General features: G+C 39.5%; 1 protein-coding gene and 9 non-coding genes across 10 annotated transcripts; 9 read left to right on the top strand and 1 right to left on the bottom strand.

Moving 5' to 3' along the window:
* Positions 1 to 109: 109 nt before the first annotated feature.
* trnac-gca (transfer RNA cysteine (anticodon GCA)) lies at positions 110 to 181 on the bottom strand. Its single transcript has one exon. It is a non-coding gene; the product is annotated as a tRNA-Cys (tRNA).
* Positions 182 to 2,822: 2,641 nt separating this feature from the next.
* Positions 2,823 to 18,992, top strand: LOC127356269 (plexin domain-containing protein 1). Its single transcript, XM_051387894.1, has 14 exons — positions 2,823 to 3,386; positions 11,428 to 11,594; positions 11,855 to 11,998; positions 16,553 to 16,622; positions 16,748 to 16,870; positions 16,954 to 17,072; positions 17,208 to 17,307; positions 17,424 to 17,519; positions 17,632 to 17,713; positions 17,796 to 17,856; positions 17,938 to 18,058; positions 18,166 to 18,201; positions 18,276 to 18,433; positions 18,530 to 18,992. Exons 1-14 carry the CDS (start codon positions 3,308 to 3,310, stop codon positions 18,641 to 18,643), a joined length of 1,470 nt encoding a protein of 489 aa, XP_051243854.1. The 5' UTR covers positions 2,823 to 3,307; the 3' UTR covers positions 18,644 to 18,992.
* trnac-gca (transfer RNA cysteine (anticodon GCA)) lies at positions 12,384 to 12,455 on the top strand. Its single transcript has one exon. It is a non-coding gene; the product is annotated as a tRNA-Cys (tRNA).
* trnac-gca (transfer RNA cysteine (anticodon GCA)) lies at positions 12,627 to 12,698 on the top strand. The gene has a single exon. It is a non-coding gene; the product is annotated as a tRNA-Cys (tRNA).
* On the top strand, positions 13,228 to 13,299 carry trnac-gca (transfer RNA cysteine (anticodon GCA)). The gene has a single exon. It is a non-coding gene; the product is annotated as a tRNA-Cys (tRNA).
* trnac-gca (transfer RNA cysteine (anticodon GCA)) lies at positions 13,420 to 13,491 on the top strand. The gene has a single exon. It is a non-coding gene; the product is annotated as a tRNA-Cys (tRNA).
* On the top strand, positions 14,224 to 14,295 carry trnac-gca (transfer RNA cysteine (anticodon GCA)). The gene has a single exon. It is a non-coding gene; the product is annotated as a tRNA-Cys (tRNA).
* Positions 14,416 to 14,487, top strand: trnac-gca (transfer RNA cysteine (anticodon GCA)). Its single transcript has one exon. It is a non-coding gene; the product is annotated as a tRNA-Cys (tRNA).
* Positions 14,816 to 14,887, top strand: trnac-gca (transfer RNA cysteine (anticodon GCA)). Its single transcript has one exon. It is a non-coding gene; the product is annotated as a tRNA-Cys (tRNA).
* Positions 15,897 to 15,968, top strand: trnac-gca (transfer RNA cysteine (anticodon GCA)). The gene has a single exon. It is a non-coding gene; the product is annotated as a tRNA-Cys (tRNA).
* Positions 18,993 to 19,044: the final 52 nt, after the last annotated feature.

The following is a 19,044-nucleotide window of genomic DNA, read 5'->3' as shown; positions in this document are numbered from 1 at the left end:
GCGGAGTAAAAATAACTTTATAGCGGGAATTAACATCCTTATATGGCTTTTGAGATCTACTTTCTATCGGAGGGAGATTTATTTCATGAGGTAAAAAAAAATACACCTCAGGGGGCATCCGGATTTGAACCGGGGACCTCTTGATCTGCAGTCAAATGCTCTACCACTGAGCTATACCCCCTTGCGCTGACATCTGTCGTGAAACTATTATTTACCCATGATGTAAAAGTTTGCTCATCCGGACATTTGTATTGATAATATATAGCATTGCGTAGCTATATAGCGGAGCACTGATACATTTTTTTGTTATTAAATGTTCGACATGTGTTGGTATTTAACTGTTGTTTAATCATTTTGACCACTAGGCGGAGGAACGAGCCCACATTTGTGTCTACATGTACTGTTGCTGTAACTAACAGCAGACAGTCTCCCCCTAGCGACGGGATGACGTCATTTTTACCATTAGGTTGTAGTTTCTTATACACTTGAACTGTAAACGTTTAGGTTTGTTTACATTCACAGTGTATTATTATCGTTATGTAATACAAGGTTGTAGAACAAAATGTTTTTTTTTTTAAGGGTTTAGGCTAACTATTACAAGTTTGTTCATTACTTAAAGCAATCTACAGTATTATATCCACTTTAAATACCTCCAGATAAAGATTTCAACCATTATCTATTACTTTTGGCAATCTATTTATTCATTACTACTAGAAGTCATGGATAATTAGCTATCCATCAACCATTTATGCACTTCTCTGCTTGTTCTGTAATGACAGTCGTTCCAAGTACACCTTCCCCTTGGCACCTAACTTTGAAAGTCATGTAATAATAACTTTATTTGTATAGCACTTATCTAAACGAGGTAACCGAGTGTTTGTAGTGTGTCCAAAGCTAACTACTACCCCTGGTTGGGAATCAGTGGAATAAATAAATCAATCTGTAAACTACTTACTAGCCTAAAGTAAATTTTTATTAAAGTGTAATTAGAAAACATGTTATTTCTTTACATTTTAATCATGTTGCATCCACAATGAAGCTTCAGAGACAACATTTTTCTAAATATTCAGATTGAAATTGCAATTGAAAACCAGTGTGTTTTTCATATCATTGAATTTAATGTTCATAATCATCAAGTTCATAGAGCCATACTCCTTTTCACTGACAATACAGAGATCTGAAATGTGTTTTACACTGAGCTAAACAAGAATATCAAAGCTAAAAATGGCAGTAAACATATAGTTATTATATACAGAGAGCTGGACACATGCAGTAAAGAGCACACTGTTGCTGTGTCGGTTGTGACAATACTCTGACACAAGTAAATTTAACTAAGCTGCGGCTATATGAACTGCAGTATGAATATAGTAAATGTGAATAAATGAAGTCTGAGAGCAAAAGATATGAAGCACAATATGATAGATGAGTCACTCCTACGGCTCCCAGGCAGGTTAATCAAGTTAACATGTTCCAGCTGAGGAGATGTCCCTTCTGGATGTTTACACTGAAGCCTGGCCTTTTTGGACTTTCAAATCATTTTATGTAACCTTTTCCAAGAACTTGAGATGAATTATTGTATGCTATTGCAAGCTTTTCTCCCCTCTATGCATTCATTTCTGTCTAAATCCCCTGGGGTGTTTCGAGGGTTGTTTTCAGTTTGACAGTGGAGCCGATCTAGAGAACATAAACATGTCTGATGAAATCCTATCTCCCAGACACATTCATGATATGTTCTGGTTGATACTGATACCAACAGATCACACGGACCAACTGGAATGTGAGATTGAGATGCTTTGCTCATTCAAAAAATCTCTTTTTAAAGCAAATTCAGTAAAAAAAAAAAAAAAAAATGTTAGCTTAAGCCTATATGAGGCTTCCAGAGCCTTTATATTGACCTATTCCTTTATGTCTTTATGTCTGCTGCAGCTCAGCAAAAAAATATAATTTGTAAGATAACCAATTAATTTCTTTCTACTCAGATTGTTGAGGCCTCATATTAGCTTCAACTTCAGATGTTTTACACAGGAACAGGAATAATGCACATGTCAATGGGAAAAAACTTCTATTTTTATTATTTCCGTTCTTGTTTTTTCATTTTATATACTTCTAACTGTCACTATTCACATTATTTTCTGACTAATATGCTTCTCTGTATCCCCTTTGCTTTACGCTCATCTTTAACTTTCAGACAACAGGGAGGCATTAAATGTGTGAAAATGAGACTTATTCCAACTTCTGTGTGTTTATATGCTTGTTTAAAGTCAGCATGAGCTCTCTGTGTGAAAATCCACACTGTACGCTGTGTTTATGGTGTGCATTATAGGACAGGGTACTGATTGCCTTTCCAGCTGTGAATCCAATAAACGCTCAGCTGCCATTTTCTTTGCCAGGGATTTCGTGTTTGCTCTTGTAGCAGATAGGAAAAAAATGATGAAAGCTGTGGTTAAGAGAGGTGGTGGAGTCAGCCACAGTGCTCGTTACAAAGCTCGCTTTTTTGTCAGTTTTACATGCCATAAAAACAAAAAACAAGGCTTTTTTTTTTACAAAACCACTGGAAATTAATCTGCAACAAAGAGACTTTTTTTTTGTTCCATGTGGCCCACAAAAGGATGTTGTTGTTAGAATAGAGACACACTGTTTTAAGGAGTCATAAACAAGACTTCCCTGTGGAATGTGTAATATCATAACTTGCACAGATTCCAGGCCTGGCATTGTATGCATCATGATCACCATGTCTAATCTCAGTTGTCAGATTTCTCACTGTCCCTGCAGCTGGTTTGGACAGAGGGAGGCGCCATGCGCTACAGTACGGCGGATGGTCCTATTTATACCTTTAGCTCTCAGAATGATGGGAGAGATGTTAGCTGGGATCCAAAAGGGAAACTACACTGGAGGCATCATTTTAGAAAATAGACTGATGATAAGTCAGTGTGCAGGTCTTTTTAATGTGTGCTCCAAAGCCTCATCAGCTGATCCTTGTGTCTTTTGTAATCACCATGGCAACGGATGAACAGGCAATGAGGAAGAGAGAAAGGGTGTAGTTAGAAACAGGGTGGTGTGTGTGTGTGTGTGTGTGTGTGTGTGTGTGTGTGTGTGTGTGTGTGTGTGTGTGTGCAGGGAGCTTAGAGATTCAGAGAAAAAGGAAAGAGAGTGACGAGTGGAAGTGGGAATCAGACAAAACAGTTCTTGCACAGAGAAGAAGAGGAGGAGGAAGAAGAGAGGAGCTGAGACGAAGCTGTGGTTCTTTTTGTAATTTAAATTTTTTGGGTTTTCTTTTTTTTTTTTTTTTGTCTTTTTGCTGCCCAACATGTGTTTCAGCTTGGTGATGCTGTTCCTCTGTCTCTCCCAAACCGAGCTGGCAAGAGTTTGGGTTCAACAGCAAACAGGTGAGTTGTTAATATTTCCATCTGTGCTCTCAGCCTCCTGTCTGGTCTTTAAAGTCACACAGGTGCTTTAAGTTCACAGGTTTTTTTTATCTTTTGTTCAATTGGTTTGTGCAACTGAACTCTGGATGCAACATAATTTTCCAGTCACAGCCATTTGTTCTTGAGTCAAAGGAATATTCTTATTAATTAATCCTATATATATATATATTATGTATATTCACTTTGTGTGTGCTACTGTTTCTATTTTAACTCACAATAAAACCACAAAACTTCAGTAGGACTCTTTATGGTACGGCAAATGGGCATGCCATGCCCTTTTCAATTTTACGCACAACAAGTGAATGACCTAGTTTACAATAAAGTGTACAATAAAAATACCCTCGTCCACAAGCATGCGAGTGAGTCTAAACAACAACCCACAAACAGCCTGTCTCAGGTTTAAAATTAGATATAGACTTTGTTTTTCTTCTGGCCTCCCTGCTAGACAGAAAATTGTAGGAGGTTTTTGAGGAGAGTGGATTTGTGATATGTTTTTTTAAGTGATATGCAGGAGGTGTGTTAGGGACATTCATAATAAATCATTTATAGATCCGAGGAGTTTTACTGCTCACTCTCTACAAACTCCTCTGCGGCCGCCACACTCAACTTATCAGCTGTCTACAGAGATTCAATATTAAATTTAATATTAGTCTTTTTTTTTTTTTTCATTTTAGTAATATTCAGGAGAGCTCTTCTGCACTGGGGGAATATGTTGCAGATAACACAACATCACAGATGAGGCAGGAGGTGCTCAGATTTGTGCTTGAGACAAAAGGGGTCAGCTGTCGGTGTTAACCCAGCATATCCTCCCTTCCTGTGCCTAATTTGCTCTTATCTGCCTTGTCACTCTACATTAAATACTACTCTGTTTTTAAAAAACGACTTTGGTCCTGAGAGAGCCATCCACACCAACTGAACCAGACTGTATAAACACAGAGCCCTGAGCTGAAAATGAATTGTGTACCCGGCAATGACCTCACCGTTTGGCCTCTTGTCTTCCGTCCTGCTGAGAAGTTTTCTTAAGAAATGGCCTGAAGCTGAGCCAGACATGTTGGAGCGAAGCATGGACTGGAAGAATGAGAAGCAAAGCGAAGAAGATTGTTTTGTAAGATTGAATCAAAGATAGGTTGTTATTGTCTGTGGATCCCAGCTCGACTCGTATTTTATAAAAGTCATGTGCAATTTGACTTTGTGAAAGCAAAGCATGCTTGTGTTTTAGGAAAAATAAAAGAGCAAGAACTGTTGTCTGCCAGCAGCTGAGCAACTTGTTCTTTGGATTATGTTGTAATTGTGAACAGCGTTTGTATGGGAAATCGTTTTGGCTCGAACTCTGTCTACTTCATTGAAATTCTCTTATCAAACTATGAAAAGATAAGCAAATAAGGTTTTTACCTCTTCCGTGGAGAGATTTGTTTTCACCATAACAGGGGGGAAAAAAATGAGGCAATCAGTGCACTCTCTTAACATGACTTGACCAAAATTGGAAAGTCTTAATAGTTTTATTGTGAAATGTAACTTTGTTGCACCCTCTTAGGGATGTTATAAATCAAATTTGTCATTTCTTAACTGTGTGTTATTTATTAAAGGAGGCGCCTCTCAAAGCATTACTACCACAGTAATTGTTGCTGTATGTCAGCAGCTCACTTACCGGCCAAAGTACATACAAAGACATGTACCACCTTATTAGCTTTTCAGCTATTTAATAAAGAAGGTCGAGGAGTTCAGCTAAACAATATTTCTTTACTTTAAATCTCCAAGACCAGAAGTGGCCTGATTGTCTGGATGAAACTATTTTTCAGGGGAATGTAACTAAAGAATTGCACCATCTGCAATTCAACCACACGCCTTGAAATTAACTATACATGTTTATTGTGGGTGATGTTGAGGAATTCGTGCCAGCTCCTCCAGCCTCTGCTCAGGAAGGGCGTGTTCTCTCAGACCGCTCCGAGCTGACCGCTCACAGAAAAAGGCAGCTAAATGTCGTGGCTTGGTAGCTCCTAAAAGAGTGGGCAGAGGTCAGTTTTCTGTACAAAACATCTGCCCTTTCATTGCAGATATTTGAGAAAATATAAGTGGTTCCTGGTTTACATTACCGGGTCTTTCACGTATACTTTGCCTCAAAATGTTTGAGAGCATTTACACCCTGAGACAAACATACTGAATCTGGGTTCTTGACCAAGCGCCGCTTTAACAAACCACCAACTTTGTCACTTTCTGACTCATCAGCGACATTTCTAGACTGGCACAGGCTGCTGCGCTCAGGGAGAAAATCCATAATCTATTCTCAGGCTTTAGCTGAGGCAGCTCCCTGTTCTTTTCCTAAAAGATGAGCAACACGTGCAAAACAAATGAAGGCCCATCTTGATATTGGTTCACCACTTAGGTATTCTGTTGCAATCCTCTCCCGCTGGATTTGTTTGGAGGGGGGGGTATTTAATCATATACACAGGAACTTATGAAAGAAAATGTGCAGTGTGTGGACCATATACAGACTGTTAGCTGTATGTTTAGATATGTGTTTGAAAACTTCTAAATATCAAATCACCATTTAAATCAGTCAAAAGTAGAAGTTAAAGTAAAGTTAAGAAGTTTTATCTCAATTCTAAAGACTACAAATAGGTGTAAATGGTGGGGAAACTAATTGTTCATGTAATCATAAGGCCATTACTGACTTTAAGGTATCAATATGTATTTCAGAAGCAACCAAATGTTCAATTTTACAATAAGATTAGTGTTGTTCATGTTTCTACCCTGAAAATCAATCAAGAATTTCAGAATGGTGAGTTTTCACACACAATAAAACCCCTAGTATCATTTTCTTTATTTATTCTTAATGCTATATGTTGTGTGATAAGTGTAATAAGATCTCAGAATATGTGAAATCCAGTGAATAATTGGAAATAGATAAGTGGAGAGGGGAGTTTTTGTCAGTTTCTCCTGGACAGCCGAGACAATACGACTCCCCATCTCACTGTTTTGGTAATCTGCCAGCGATTTCAATACTCTACTGGAGCGATGACCTGAGATAGACATTATAAGCCTCAACTTCATATTGAGCGTCTGCACCCCTCCCTGCTTTTATAAACCAGAATAATGTTTATCTGCTGCACTGCAGACCTCAACAACTGCGAACACCAATCCTCCTCTTACCTCATAAGATGCCATAACAGGGCGGATCCGGTGCTCGGCAATCACACATCTAGGTTTTAACATACAAGCTGCCACGAATGCATTGACGCACCACTTAATTGAATCAAAGAGGCGGAGTGAGAAACACTCTGATGAACAAATACAATAAGCTCCCCCGTGAGGTCAAGACATTTGAGCTGTCACTTCAGAAACTGGTGAAGTGACGCATGGCTGTGGAAGAAATCAGTGTTATAATTGTGTGAGTGGTGTTTTAGCCAAAGTCCCACAGAGTCTGAACTCTGGGGGTTTGGCACAGGACAAGGCTGAGGGACCAAACCAGGCCTGCGTTTTCCCTCCCACACTCAGGATCCAAACCAATGTCAACTTTCACTGGCATAAGAGGAGCTGCACTGGGTACTGGCACCCATAAGAACGTGTTTAGAAGCTAAATATGTCAGATAAATGTGTGTGTTTGTTAGGTTAAATGCCTTATTGAGCCCGAGGCTCCCTGGTTAAACTACTTTCTGTTTAACAATGAACATCTGTTAAACTGCAAAGAAGAAGGAGGATTAAGTTCTAGTCATTTACTTTTCTCATTAACATGTGCTAGTAAACGTGGGAGAGGGAGTGGGAGGTCTGCCTGCAAGCTCTGACTTTTTTTTAGGCTTGAAAACATGTTTAAAACGTCTTTACGTCTGAATTTAGTTGCCTGTTTCAGGTGGCAGGTCAGTCCGGTTGAACTGAACCTGAAAAATAAGTCCTTTCATGTCCATTTTGAGACGAATAAAGTAGAATACACTTTGTATTTTAATGTGGTTGGACACATTTTTCACACCCCGGTGAGCCACACCCCTGGTCCCCTGTAGGAAGTTAATTATAAACTCATGAGGTTTTTGCAAACCTCAACATCCGGCTTTATCACAAACATTTTATTGAATGTAAACGTCGTTACCCTCTCACTCTGAGACGTTTTATCTATTTTTTAAGCACTCAAAACCAAGTAAGAAATCTGTGCTGGCAGAGTTTTCAGACATTGCACAAGCAAATACTTTCCAAATTTAAATAACCTGGTGTGTTTCATGATGTGGACACACAACACTAATGCGCTGCATGGGAGTTGGGATGACATTACAGTTGATCTGAATCAGGTGTGTGAGGTTAGAGAGCTGGACACAGGTGGCTCCAGCTCCCAGCTCAGTGGAATAACATGGCACCGGTCAAAGCGTGTCGTTTGTTTTCATGTAAAATGCTTCTAAAACTAAAAAAATAAGTAAAACTATAGCGTCTAAAATGTGAACTGGAGGCTGAATTCCACTTTGTACGGAGGCATAAAGTTAAAACATGTTTACTAGCAGCGGCGTATTGCTTATTTTTAAAGTCTAGCGGCACACTACTGGCCCACATTTAGCTAAAATATTTAAGAGTTGCTCTTTTAACTTTTTAATTTTACATCCACATGTAGATTTTAAAGTTGCTGCAAGCTTTGTGGCATTTAGCAAAGACAAATTTAAATCCTTAAAAACAACTTGAAAAAGAGAATTACCTCAAGATTTTAAACTATATATATTTAAGCCACCTTTAAGCTGACTTAACTTCTATTTTAAAGGTCAATTTTTACTTTTATCTCTCTTTTCTGTGAACATAAGCTACTTGGATGGAGTTGTTGTTGTTGTGTATAGCTTAGCAACCACTGATGATGCCTGTTTATTACTTGAAGTTACAAACAAACAAAACAAGAACTTCACCAACTTCCACTTAATCCTTAATCTTCTTTATTTAGTTGTTAAAGTAGTTTTAAAGGCAGAATACTGGAGTTACCACACAGATACAAGCCTCTGGTTGAGGGGGGGGGGCGGTGCTAATGCTAATAATAATGCTAAAGTTAAAGCTAGCGGTTAGCACGCAAACAAATAACGGATTAAAGTGAAAAGTTAACAAATGTTTGAGCTTAGGCTTCCCAGCCAGACCACGGGGAGGGTCCGGCAGAGTCACCGTGCTCAGGTTTACTCTGCTCAGTTGCTTTACAATGTAATAAAGTACGATCCCGACAGGAAGACACCGGAGCAGCAGAGACGAACTCTTCGCGGCAGCCGAGCTAACCGCGGCGGGAGGATCTCGGTGCTTCCTGACCGGGACACTGAACACGGCGGAGTGATCCTCTCGGCTTTTTTCTTTTAAATTTAATTTAAATCTCTCTTGTTGTTCGTAAACGCTCCCAACGGCCATCTCTAACACGCCTCCTGTAGTTCGCTGAAAGCCAGAGAGGAGGGAAAAAAAACAGCGAACGATCAGTACAGGAGGCCGCCCTGATTTAGGGTTAGAGGAGACACCCCGCGAACGGTAGGGCGCCCGTTGCGGGGTATTTATACAAGGCTGCGGCGTGACGTCACCGCGTAACGTACGTAAAAGAGGACGTAACCGCCGATCAGTCAGCGTAATGTTCCACAAAAGACAAGGGCCCCTAAAGAAGTAGTTCCCCCCTTTTTTGAGTAAACTGATGACCCCCAGTGACATATTTTATGGATTTAAAAAAAGAAAAAAAAGTATTATATTTTAATGCTTAACAATATTATCAGAACAACTGATGATTTGTACAACAAACACAATAACTGCAGGATGTTTGTGTAAAACGAGCGATTTGGAAGATTTTTTCCTGTAAATACTGTCTGTATTTTGTTTTTGTTTTTTTACAATCATACATACTTAATAATAATAATAATAATAATAATAATAATAATAATCTTATTCTTCTTTTTCCTTTCAAAAATTCATAGTTTTTTGTCATTGGTCAATTCGCTCTTTGGTTGTTTTAACTGGCCTTTTCTAACGGCTGTTTATCAGAGAGTGAATACTCTGTGAATACAGCTTGTTCTCAGGTCTTCAGAGTTTACAAATTATATATATATATATATATATATATTGTATCTACCTCGTGGAGCCCCATGTACTGAGACTGCGTCCTTGTTGCAGCAGCCATGGCTCCGACCCGTGGCCCTTTGCTGCGTGTCATCCTCTATCTCCCAACTTTTTCTACCATTAAGTAAACTGACGACCCCGACTTAAGTGACATTTTTTACAGATATTTCATGTCACATTTAAAACTGTATACTATTAGTGACAGTGATAGAATAGTGAACTCAGTAACTGCAATAAGTTTGTGTAAAACAAGTGATTTGGCTGAATTATGAGCAGATATTGCACAATTTTCTGTCTGTATTATATTATTTAATCATTTTAACAATCATGCAGACTTACTAGGCTTCTTTAAGTGTGTTCTTGTCCCTGGTGCTTGGCCATTGTTTTATTAAACAATTTACATTACATTTACTTTTCTTCACAGAAGTGAACCAAATGCTGCGATATTGGCCTACTTTGTAAATTTTCGTTTAGTTTCCTTATACGCGTTAACATCAATAAGGCCTCCATGAAGCTTTCACGACCCCCTGGCTGGGAATCACTGTCCTTGAGTATTATCTGGCAAAATTCCCCCTTATAAATGTATGTTATGATGCTACCTTGGCAACCTGGAAATAAACATTAAACAGGCTGCCAGAAATTTGGGAGTCATGTCAAACTGAGGTCTGAATGTTCATTATTGGCTGCAGGATCTCCAAAATAAGGTCACTTCAATTTATGCATGCCTTTTTGTTCATCTTGAAAACAATGGATAGTTCTTGCCATGTGTCTACCATACATTTGTGTCTCATTACATAGTCTTCACAGTTTTTTAAACGCACACTTAATCTCTTTTATCAACAATCTTGTGGAAACAGACGACCATTGATTGAGTGGACATTTTTCTACACAACAGTAAACTCTGGATACTAAAAGCAAACTTGTTTTTGCCTTCGTTTCACAGAACGGAGCAGATTTGTTTTGTGGAAGCCGAATATATTTTTTAATCTTGCTAAAATTTCAGCCTTCCTTGCATAATTTATTAATTGTGAATTCTTTGATCATTATATTTTACACAAGACAACACTGCAAGTGTTTAAAAAAAAAAGTGGTATGCACATAAAAAGAAAGTACACAACAGCATACTTACCATGAAACAACAAGGAAAATATTTAATAATTATTTAATAGATTCATTATTTATCAATCAGCTGAATTAAACTCACAACCAGTTCCTTAGATGTACATTTCTGCAGACTGTAACATATAACTTGCCTGTGATTTGACTACCAACAACAGAAATTACTCTTGGGAGCTCAGTCAAGACATTTTTCCCTGTAATGCTCCAAATGTACAGCTGTATCAGACTGAGGTTGCACAAGGACAAAGATGTCCAAGTCCACATCTAAATAAACCAGCAGACATACATTTTCTACACTCAATAGGAAACCACTGTGGCACTGCAGTAAAATAAACTCCTAACATCAGCTAGGAATATGTGGCTTGAAGGAAAAGACAAGCCATCAATTAAAACACCCAAAACTTTGAAACAAAGTATACCTACCCCAGTTTGCTTACCAAATATGGTTTACATTGTTTGCATGGTTTGACAGCTCCTTCCGAGCATCACTAAATGTTATTTGTATTGTTTTTGTCTTCATTCAACAATGGCTTTAACTGACAAGGCTAAGAAAAGCACATTTTATTTTCTCATTTGGATGATTGGCTGAGAACTGAGCCGCAACTGTAAACATCATTTACCATTTATTCAAGAGTCTGAATAAAACTGGCATCGGAAATGCTTCCCGACACAATGTGGTACTGCTGCCAGGCTCTTTTTATATTGAAATGAGGGTGCGGGAATCAGTGGGTTTAGCATTTGAAATGCGTCAGCTGACATGTTAGAAAGAGTGCTTATATCATCACATCCCATAATGATCAACTCAACATAATAACCTGATTTTCATTATTTTGGACAGAAAATTGGTACAGTGTGATCTCACAGCCACATGAAGAGTCAACCGGAGGTGGCAGTCATCCTCACAGAGCTCAGAGGTCGACTTCAGGCCACGTTAGGATGAGCAGGGCGGTCCTGGGTGGAGGACTCACCATCGACACCCTGCCAGACAACATGACACACATGGTGGTGAGTCCTGCACCACAGTGACCATAATGTCTTGTGGCATTTATTATGTTTTTGGCTTTTCACGTGTTCCATTTGTTTTAGTTGGAGTTTAACACTGCCCTCTTCTGGAAAGTATAATTTACTCTTTATACTCAGAAGTATATGACAGCATATGGGTTTAACCATGTGCAGAGTGAACCCTTGGTGCCTATATGACACACTCTCTGAACACAGTCACACCATTACAACCTCTGGTCCGCTGTGTTTTTTCTGTCTGAAAGGAGGACTCTGGCAAGTATTACACATGGCGTTGCTTTGGCCCAGAAGACCAGCGCACACAGGAACTATGGGTAGACATGAGTGACATCCAGCATGGCCAAGTTAGAGTCCATGGCATTCTGTCAAATTCATACAAGCAGGCTGTGGTAAGTCTCACACAAACAAAAATACACGCACTTAAATAGATACCTGTACTCTCTTATTGTTTTTGGTTTTGTCTTTATTATATTCTATATTCTTAAGGGGTAAATCTCAATTGTAGAGCAAATCTCAATTGTAGAGCATTTGACTGCACATGCAAGTGTATGGGATGGGATGGGATGTTTCCAAATGTGGATTATAATGGAAGCCAGGAAATCTTAATGCTCTTAAACTCTCTTTTTCCTGTGTTCTTGGTGAGCGAGTCCAACATTGCAGCAGTTACAAACCAGACACTAACTGAGTCTTCATCTGTCACAGGAGGAAAGCCTCAAAGCCATAATTCAAAATGGTTGTTTGCCAGAATGTCAGAATTGGGAGACCACTGTTACAGGGAGTATAGCTCAGTGGTAGAGCATTTGACTGCAGATCAAGAGGTCCCCAGTTCAACTCTGGGTGCTCCCTGTGCAACAAGGAGTTAAGTTTAATTCTTTACCTTATGTGTAAAAATATAATATGTACACCAATCTTTCCCTTATGGCACTAAAACCATATCAGCAAATATACTCTGATCATTTATTTGTCAGTTATTTAGAAACATTTACCAATAAGCAATGGGAAATTGCTCATGTGCAAGGGGGTATAGCTCAGTGGTAGAGCATTTGACTGCAGATCAAGAGGTCCCCAGTTCAACTCTGGGTGCCCCCTACCTACAATGTTGCACAGTACGGCTTTATAGTGGTCTTAGAGACTTGACCTCTAATGTCTAACATCTGGGACCTGTGTCATACAGTACATACAGCTCACTTCAATATGGGAAGATGTGGTGGATCAGGCACAGGAAAGGAAAACTCCAGGTGAAAAACTTTGGCTCTATAGAAACATCCAATGTTACACGTATAGCTGGAAAAGCAGCACTTCTTATCTCAGACTATAAATGGATGAAGCTAAGAAGAAAAATGTCCTTGCAGTTTGTGAAATCAAAAGACAGGTGTCTTTAGTATATTATGATACAGCTAAAGCTGCACTCGAGGCTAATTTTTTTTATCACTGGTCACAGCAGGGTTGGTTTTCCCATTTGCCCTATTAATCTATTATTGTGTAAAAAGGTGATATGTGCACCAATGTTTCCTTTACGACACTAAAACATATCAGCAAGTATACTCTATTCTTTTATTTGTTAGTTACAAATACAAAATGTTTACCAAAAGGCAATGGGAAAGCATTCATACATAGAGGGGGTATAGCTCAGTGGTAGAGCATTTGACTGCAGATCAAGAGGTCCTCAGTTCAACTCTGGGTGCCCCCTGTGTCACAAAGGGAGATGCTTAAAGTTTTCCCCTATGGCACTAAAAACTTATTGTTCTTTTATTTGTTAGTTATTTAGAAACATTTACCAACAAGCAATGGAAAAAAGCTTAAAATGTAAGGGGGTATAGCTCAGTGGTAGAGCATTTGACTGCAGTTCAAGAGGTCCCTAGTTCAAATCTGGGTGCCCCCTGTGCCACAAAGAGAAAGGCTTAAAGCGTTCCCTTATGGCACTAAAAACATACTGATGAATACCCTGCTCTCTTATATTTGTCAGTCATTTAGAAACATTTACCAATAAGCAATGGGCACTTTCTGTACAGAGGGGGTATATCTCAGTAATAGAGCATTTGACTGCAGATCAAGAGGTCCCCAGTTCAACTCTGGGTACCCCCTACCTGCAATGTTGCACAGTACCTCTTTATAGTGGTCTTAGAGACTTGACCTCTAATGTCTAACATCTGGGACCTGTGTCATACAGTACATACAGCTCACTTCAATATGGGAAGATGTGGTGGATCAGGCACAGGAAAGGAAAACTCCAGGTGAAAAACTTTGGCTCTATAGAAACATCCAAGGTTACACGTATAGCTGGAAAAGCAGCACTTCTTATCTCAGACTATAAATGGATGAAGCTAAAAAGAAAAATGTCCTTGCAGTTTGTGAAATCAAAAGACAGGTGTCTTTAGTATATTATGATACAGCTAAAGCTGCACTCGAGGCTAATTCTTTTTATCACTGGTCACAGCAGGGTTGGTTTTCCCATTTGCCCTATTAATCTATTATTGTGTAAAAAGGTGATATGTGCACCAATGTTTCCTTTACGACACTAAAACATATCAGCAAGTATACTCTATTCTTTTATTTGTAAGTTACAAATACAAAATGTTTATCAAAAAACAATGGGAAAGCATTCATGCATAGAGGGGGTATAGCTCAGTGGTAGAGCATTTGACTGCAGATCAAGAGGTCCCCAGTTCAACTCTGGGTGCCCCCTGTGTCACAAAGGGAGATGCTTAAAGTTTTCCCCTATGGCACTAAAAACTTATTGTTCTTTTATTTGTTAGTTATTTAGAAACATTTACCAACAAGCAATGGAAAAAAGCTTAAAATGTAAGGGGGTATAGCTCAGTGGTAGAGCATTTGACTGCAGATCAAGAGGTCCCCAGTTCAACTCTGGGTGCCCCCTGTGTCACAAAGGGAGATGCTTAAAGTTTTCCCCTATGGCACTAAAAACTTATTGTTCTTTTATTTGTTAGTTATTTAGAAACATTTACCAACAAGCAATGGGAAACAGCTTAAAATGTAAGGGGGTATAGCTCAGTGATAGAGCATTTGACTGCAGTACAAGAGGTCCCTAGCTCAAATCTGGGTGCCCCCTGTGCCACAAAAAGAAAGGCTTAAAGTGTTAACTTATGGCATTAAAAACATACTGATGAATACCCTGCTCTCTTATATTTGTCAGTCATTTAGAAACATTTACCAATAAGCAATGGGAACTTTCTGTTCTGTACAGAGGGGGTATAGCTCAGTGGTAGAGCATTTGACTGCAGATAAAGAGGTCCCCAGTTCAACTCTGGTTGCCCCCTACCTGCAATGCCATGCAGTATGTCTTTGAAGTAGTCTATCATTCTCTAAAATGGTCATTGACAGAACAGGGTAATTAAGCTGAGCAATGAGTATTTACTGAATCAATGAATTGATGATTGACATAGAGAAAAAAAAAAACATCCAATACTCATTATTTCTATATCCCTTGTGAAATCCATGCACTCAGCAGTGCTGCAACTAAAAGTCTCTGCATTTGTCAAAGGAGAATATCCTGAAATGTTGCCCTTACATTCAGGAAGTTCAGTCTGTAACATAAGGTAACACTGCTAGGGGAGCTCAGGGACTGTTGGTACATGCCAAGAGCTACAGGCCTGCCAGAGGCTGTCAGCACCTGCCCAGTCTTGACCTCTATTGTCTAACATCTGGGACCTGTGTTATACAGCTCACTTCAATATGGAAAAGATGTGGTGGATCAGGCACAGGAAAGGAAAACTCCAGGTGGAAAACAGAGTACTTTGGCTGTATAGAAACATCCAATCCAGGTTACAGCTATAGCTGGAGAAGCAGCAGTTGAAGGAAGCATCAGTTCTTATCTCAGACTGTAAATGGATGAAGCTAAGAAGAAAAATGTCCTTGCAGTTTGGGAAATCAAAAGACAGGTGTCTTTAGTATATTATGATACAGCTAAAGCTGCACTCGAGGGTAATTATCTTTATCACTGGTCACAGCAGGGTTGGTTTTTCCCAGTTGCTCTACAGATCTTGAGACCGATACTGTTGATTCTTAGAATTTAATCATGGCGTTGTGGGTCTCAGTTATTTAGCAGAATATCTGTTTACAAGTTCACACCCAGTAACCTCAATGACCCGCTCCTACACAGCCAAGTTGTGTCTATGTTTTAAGATTTTTGCAAAATAGTTACATCAGACTGCATGCTGAGAGAAATGTTTATTGCAGATCGGCTGCTTGTAAAGGCCGAAGTGCAGCCTGCTAGTGTACGTAAGTGCTGTGTAAACAATTTATATTTATAAGAGGATGAAAAATGGTGGGAATATAGCTCAGTGGTAGAGCATTTAACTGCAGATCAAGAGGTCCCTGGTTCAAATCTGGGTGTCCTCTCATTTATGTTTAAGTACCACACAGTCAGAGTTTACATTGATTTCTCCAACTGACAGTAATGAATGAGTCAACCAAGTCAGCATTATAGAGCTTCAATGGTTGAATGCTGACAATGGAGTGCTTAATCCCTCCTATGTTGGTAGGCAATTTGAATGGAGTAGGACAATGGTGGACTCCGCCACCACCAAAGAAAACTACTATGTATAGAGAGCTAACAACAGAATGTAAATGCGTTGAAGGTGTATTGCAGGAAACTGCTGATCATAAATAGATTGACTGCACATACAGGTGGTGGCATTAGTCAGTGAGCAAGTTTTGTATTCTAAAATGTATAAAAATGACCTTTCAATAAGAGAAATTAAACAAAACATAGCTTTTTTCAAGGAAGCATTACCAGCCTCCTTATTCCATCTCAGAGCAGTACAAACTGGCTCTTTCTCTTCCTCCTCCTTTAAGAGCAACCCAAAACATAACCTCAAAACAAGAGGCTGCATTATGTGAACTGCGGATTTAGTTGACTTTAAAATGACATATAAATCTGTATTAAAACATCTCATTCCCTCTCTATCTATCTTTCTTTGCAGAGGGTTGCCCTGTCGTTTGACTTTCCTTTTTATGGACATTACCTGAGGCAGATTACCATAGCAACAGGAGGTACTTTTTGATTTTATAGCAGATGTTCGAGTGACCTTTCCTGTAAATGTTCAAAGCAGGAAAGTGTTTTGCAAGGTAACAAGTCTTCCTTATTTTTTTTTTTACCATCTGGCCTTTTTTTTCAGGGTTTATCTTCATGGGGGACATTGCTCACCGTATGTTGACCGCAACACAGTACATCGCCCCTCTAATGGCTAATTTTGACCCCAGCTTCTCCAAAGATTCCACTGTACAATACCTGGATAATGGTAAGGTACCGCACGAGCTTGTTCTGGTTTCTCGTATTGTCTGACTGCTTGTCTGACTCTTGTTTGACATTCACTGTCTTCAGGTGAGGTGTTTGTGGTGCAGTGGGAGCGGGTCAGACTCCAAGGAAAAGAGTCAGAGGGAGCGTTTACATTTCAGGCTGCGCTTTACAAAACAGGAACCATCACGTTCAGCTATCGAGATGTGAGATTTACCTCTGCTTTGTGCACCTGTTCTCTTCCTTATTATGGAAAGCCATTTCATAAAAAAAAAAAAAACACTCAAACTGCACACCACCAGGCACTGTATAAGTGATCCCTCTTTTTGTGTGTTTATCAGATACCTCTGCCATTCGATGTGATCAGTTCGGCTGAGCATCCCGTGACAGTCGGTTTGTCTGATGCCTTCATGGTCACGTCACCTTCTGCTAAATCACCAGGTCAGCAATGATGTTTTATGCTTTTCCACTTATGTATTGCACCACCACCCCCAAAAAGTCATACTCAGTGTTCAGACAGTCTTCAGGTGTTTAACCCTGTGACATCTCTAACCTAGATGACCAACAGCGGACGATTTACGAGTACCATCGGGTTCAGGTAGACACTACAAAGATCACCAGCTTTTCTGCTGTGGAGTTCACTGCACTGCCAAGTAAGCGGTCAATCCATATGCATGATAAATAATAGAAAGACATCAAAGGATAAGTTTCAAATGTTCAATGTATTAAACCAACACTCAAACAAGTCCCTGTCTGTCCGTTCAGCTTGCCTGCAACACGACAGCTGTGAGCTCTGCCTCACATCCAACCTAACCTCTGGTTGCAGCTGGTGCAATGTACTCCAGAGGTGAGCGGGACATTACATTAGCCCAAATGTTGAGACAGTGCAGCTTTAACCCTTATAAATATTCCCATCTTGTGTGTTTTAGGTGTTCAGATGGCATGGATAGACACAGACAAGAATGGTTGGACTATGCCTGTTCAGACGAGGTATTGCTGGATATCAAGGATGAATGTCTGCTTACTTGCCACTGCTAGTACTCATGCATCTGTTATATTGTATACGGGCAGAGCAAAGATGCAACCTGTGAGGATTACACCAGGGCCGACAGCTCCACCGATTCCTCTATCACACCAGAGATCGAGGACGTGACCTCTTTAACTCCTCTACAGAAAGGCTGCGAAAGCTACGGTGAGGCTGAGCTACTTTACAGGGCTTTATAATGTACTTTGGCCGTAAGGGCACATTTTGTTGCTCAGTGAAACAAGTGGAAATGACTGCTTTCTATTTTATTTCAGATGAGACCAAACGTCATATATTTAACACTGGCAAAGGTGAGTTAACACTTGTAAGAGTCATTATGGTTTTATGAAGGGATATAATTATGGGGGTTTCATCTTTAAAACAGATGTGAAGGCAGACTCTTCAACCAAGAGTGAAGGGCTGGCTAACACAGGAGTGATAGCCGGTATAGCCGCTGCGCTGGTGTTACTTCTGGCTCTGATACTTGTCGCTCTTTACATCAACTACCATCCTACTACTGCATCGCCGCTTTACCTCATCCAGGTGAGTGCATCCGGCCCGGACGAGAGCCAGACTGTAGTTACTTATGTCCGCATTAAAACATAATTTTTCTGTGTTTGTGTTTTTCTGTTTTTATAGCGACGCAAGAACTACTGGCCTTCCTGGAAGTTTCAGAAGCAACAACCTGGCTACACAGAAGTGGAAGGAGAAGGGCATGAAAAAGACAGCATTGTTGAAGCGGGGCCATGTTGAAATGAGGGATGGAAAGTTGGATAAACAAGATATTTACATTGAACTGATTTCAACAAACAGTCAAATATTTACATTTGTCAGAACAGTTCAATTTCAGAGATTCAGTTTGTGGTTGTTGTTTTTTTTTTTTTTTTATATAAAGCTGTTCGTGACTCCGTTGCAGAAAAAGATGAGGTTGCTGAATGTTATATGATACTGGATGATTTCATTAGAAATGTTTTTTTTTTTATTTTACTTTATAAAACATGACACATGTTTGACAAGCCTTAGAAATATACATAAACTATGCTGTTTTGCATCAAACGAATAAAGACGTGGGTGTCCTTCAGTTTCAGTTCCTGCTGCCTTCGATGGTGAAGTTAATTCTTTGTAGTTCCACCTTTTGTTTTTTGTTGTTGCAA

The sequence above is a fragment of the Dicentrarchus labrax genome, unplaced genomic scaffold, assembly GCF_905237075.1.
Source record: "Dicentrarchus labrax unplaced genomic scaffold, dlabrax2021, whole genome shotgun sequence".
In the NCBI taxonomy this organism is placed as follows: domain Eukaryota; kingdom Metazoa; phylum Chordata; class Actinopteri; family Moronidae; genus Dicentrarchus; species Dicentrarchus labrax.
Note: the sequence above shows the minus strand (reverse complement) of the source record. Positions and strands in the feature narration are given on the sequence as shown.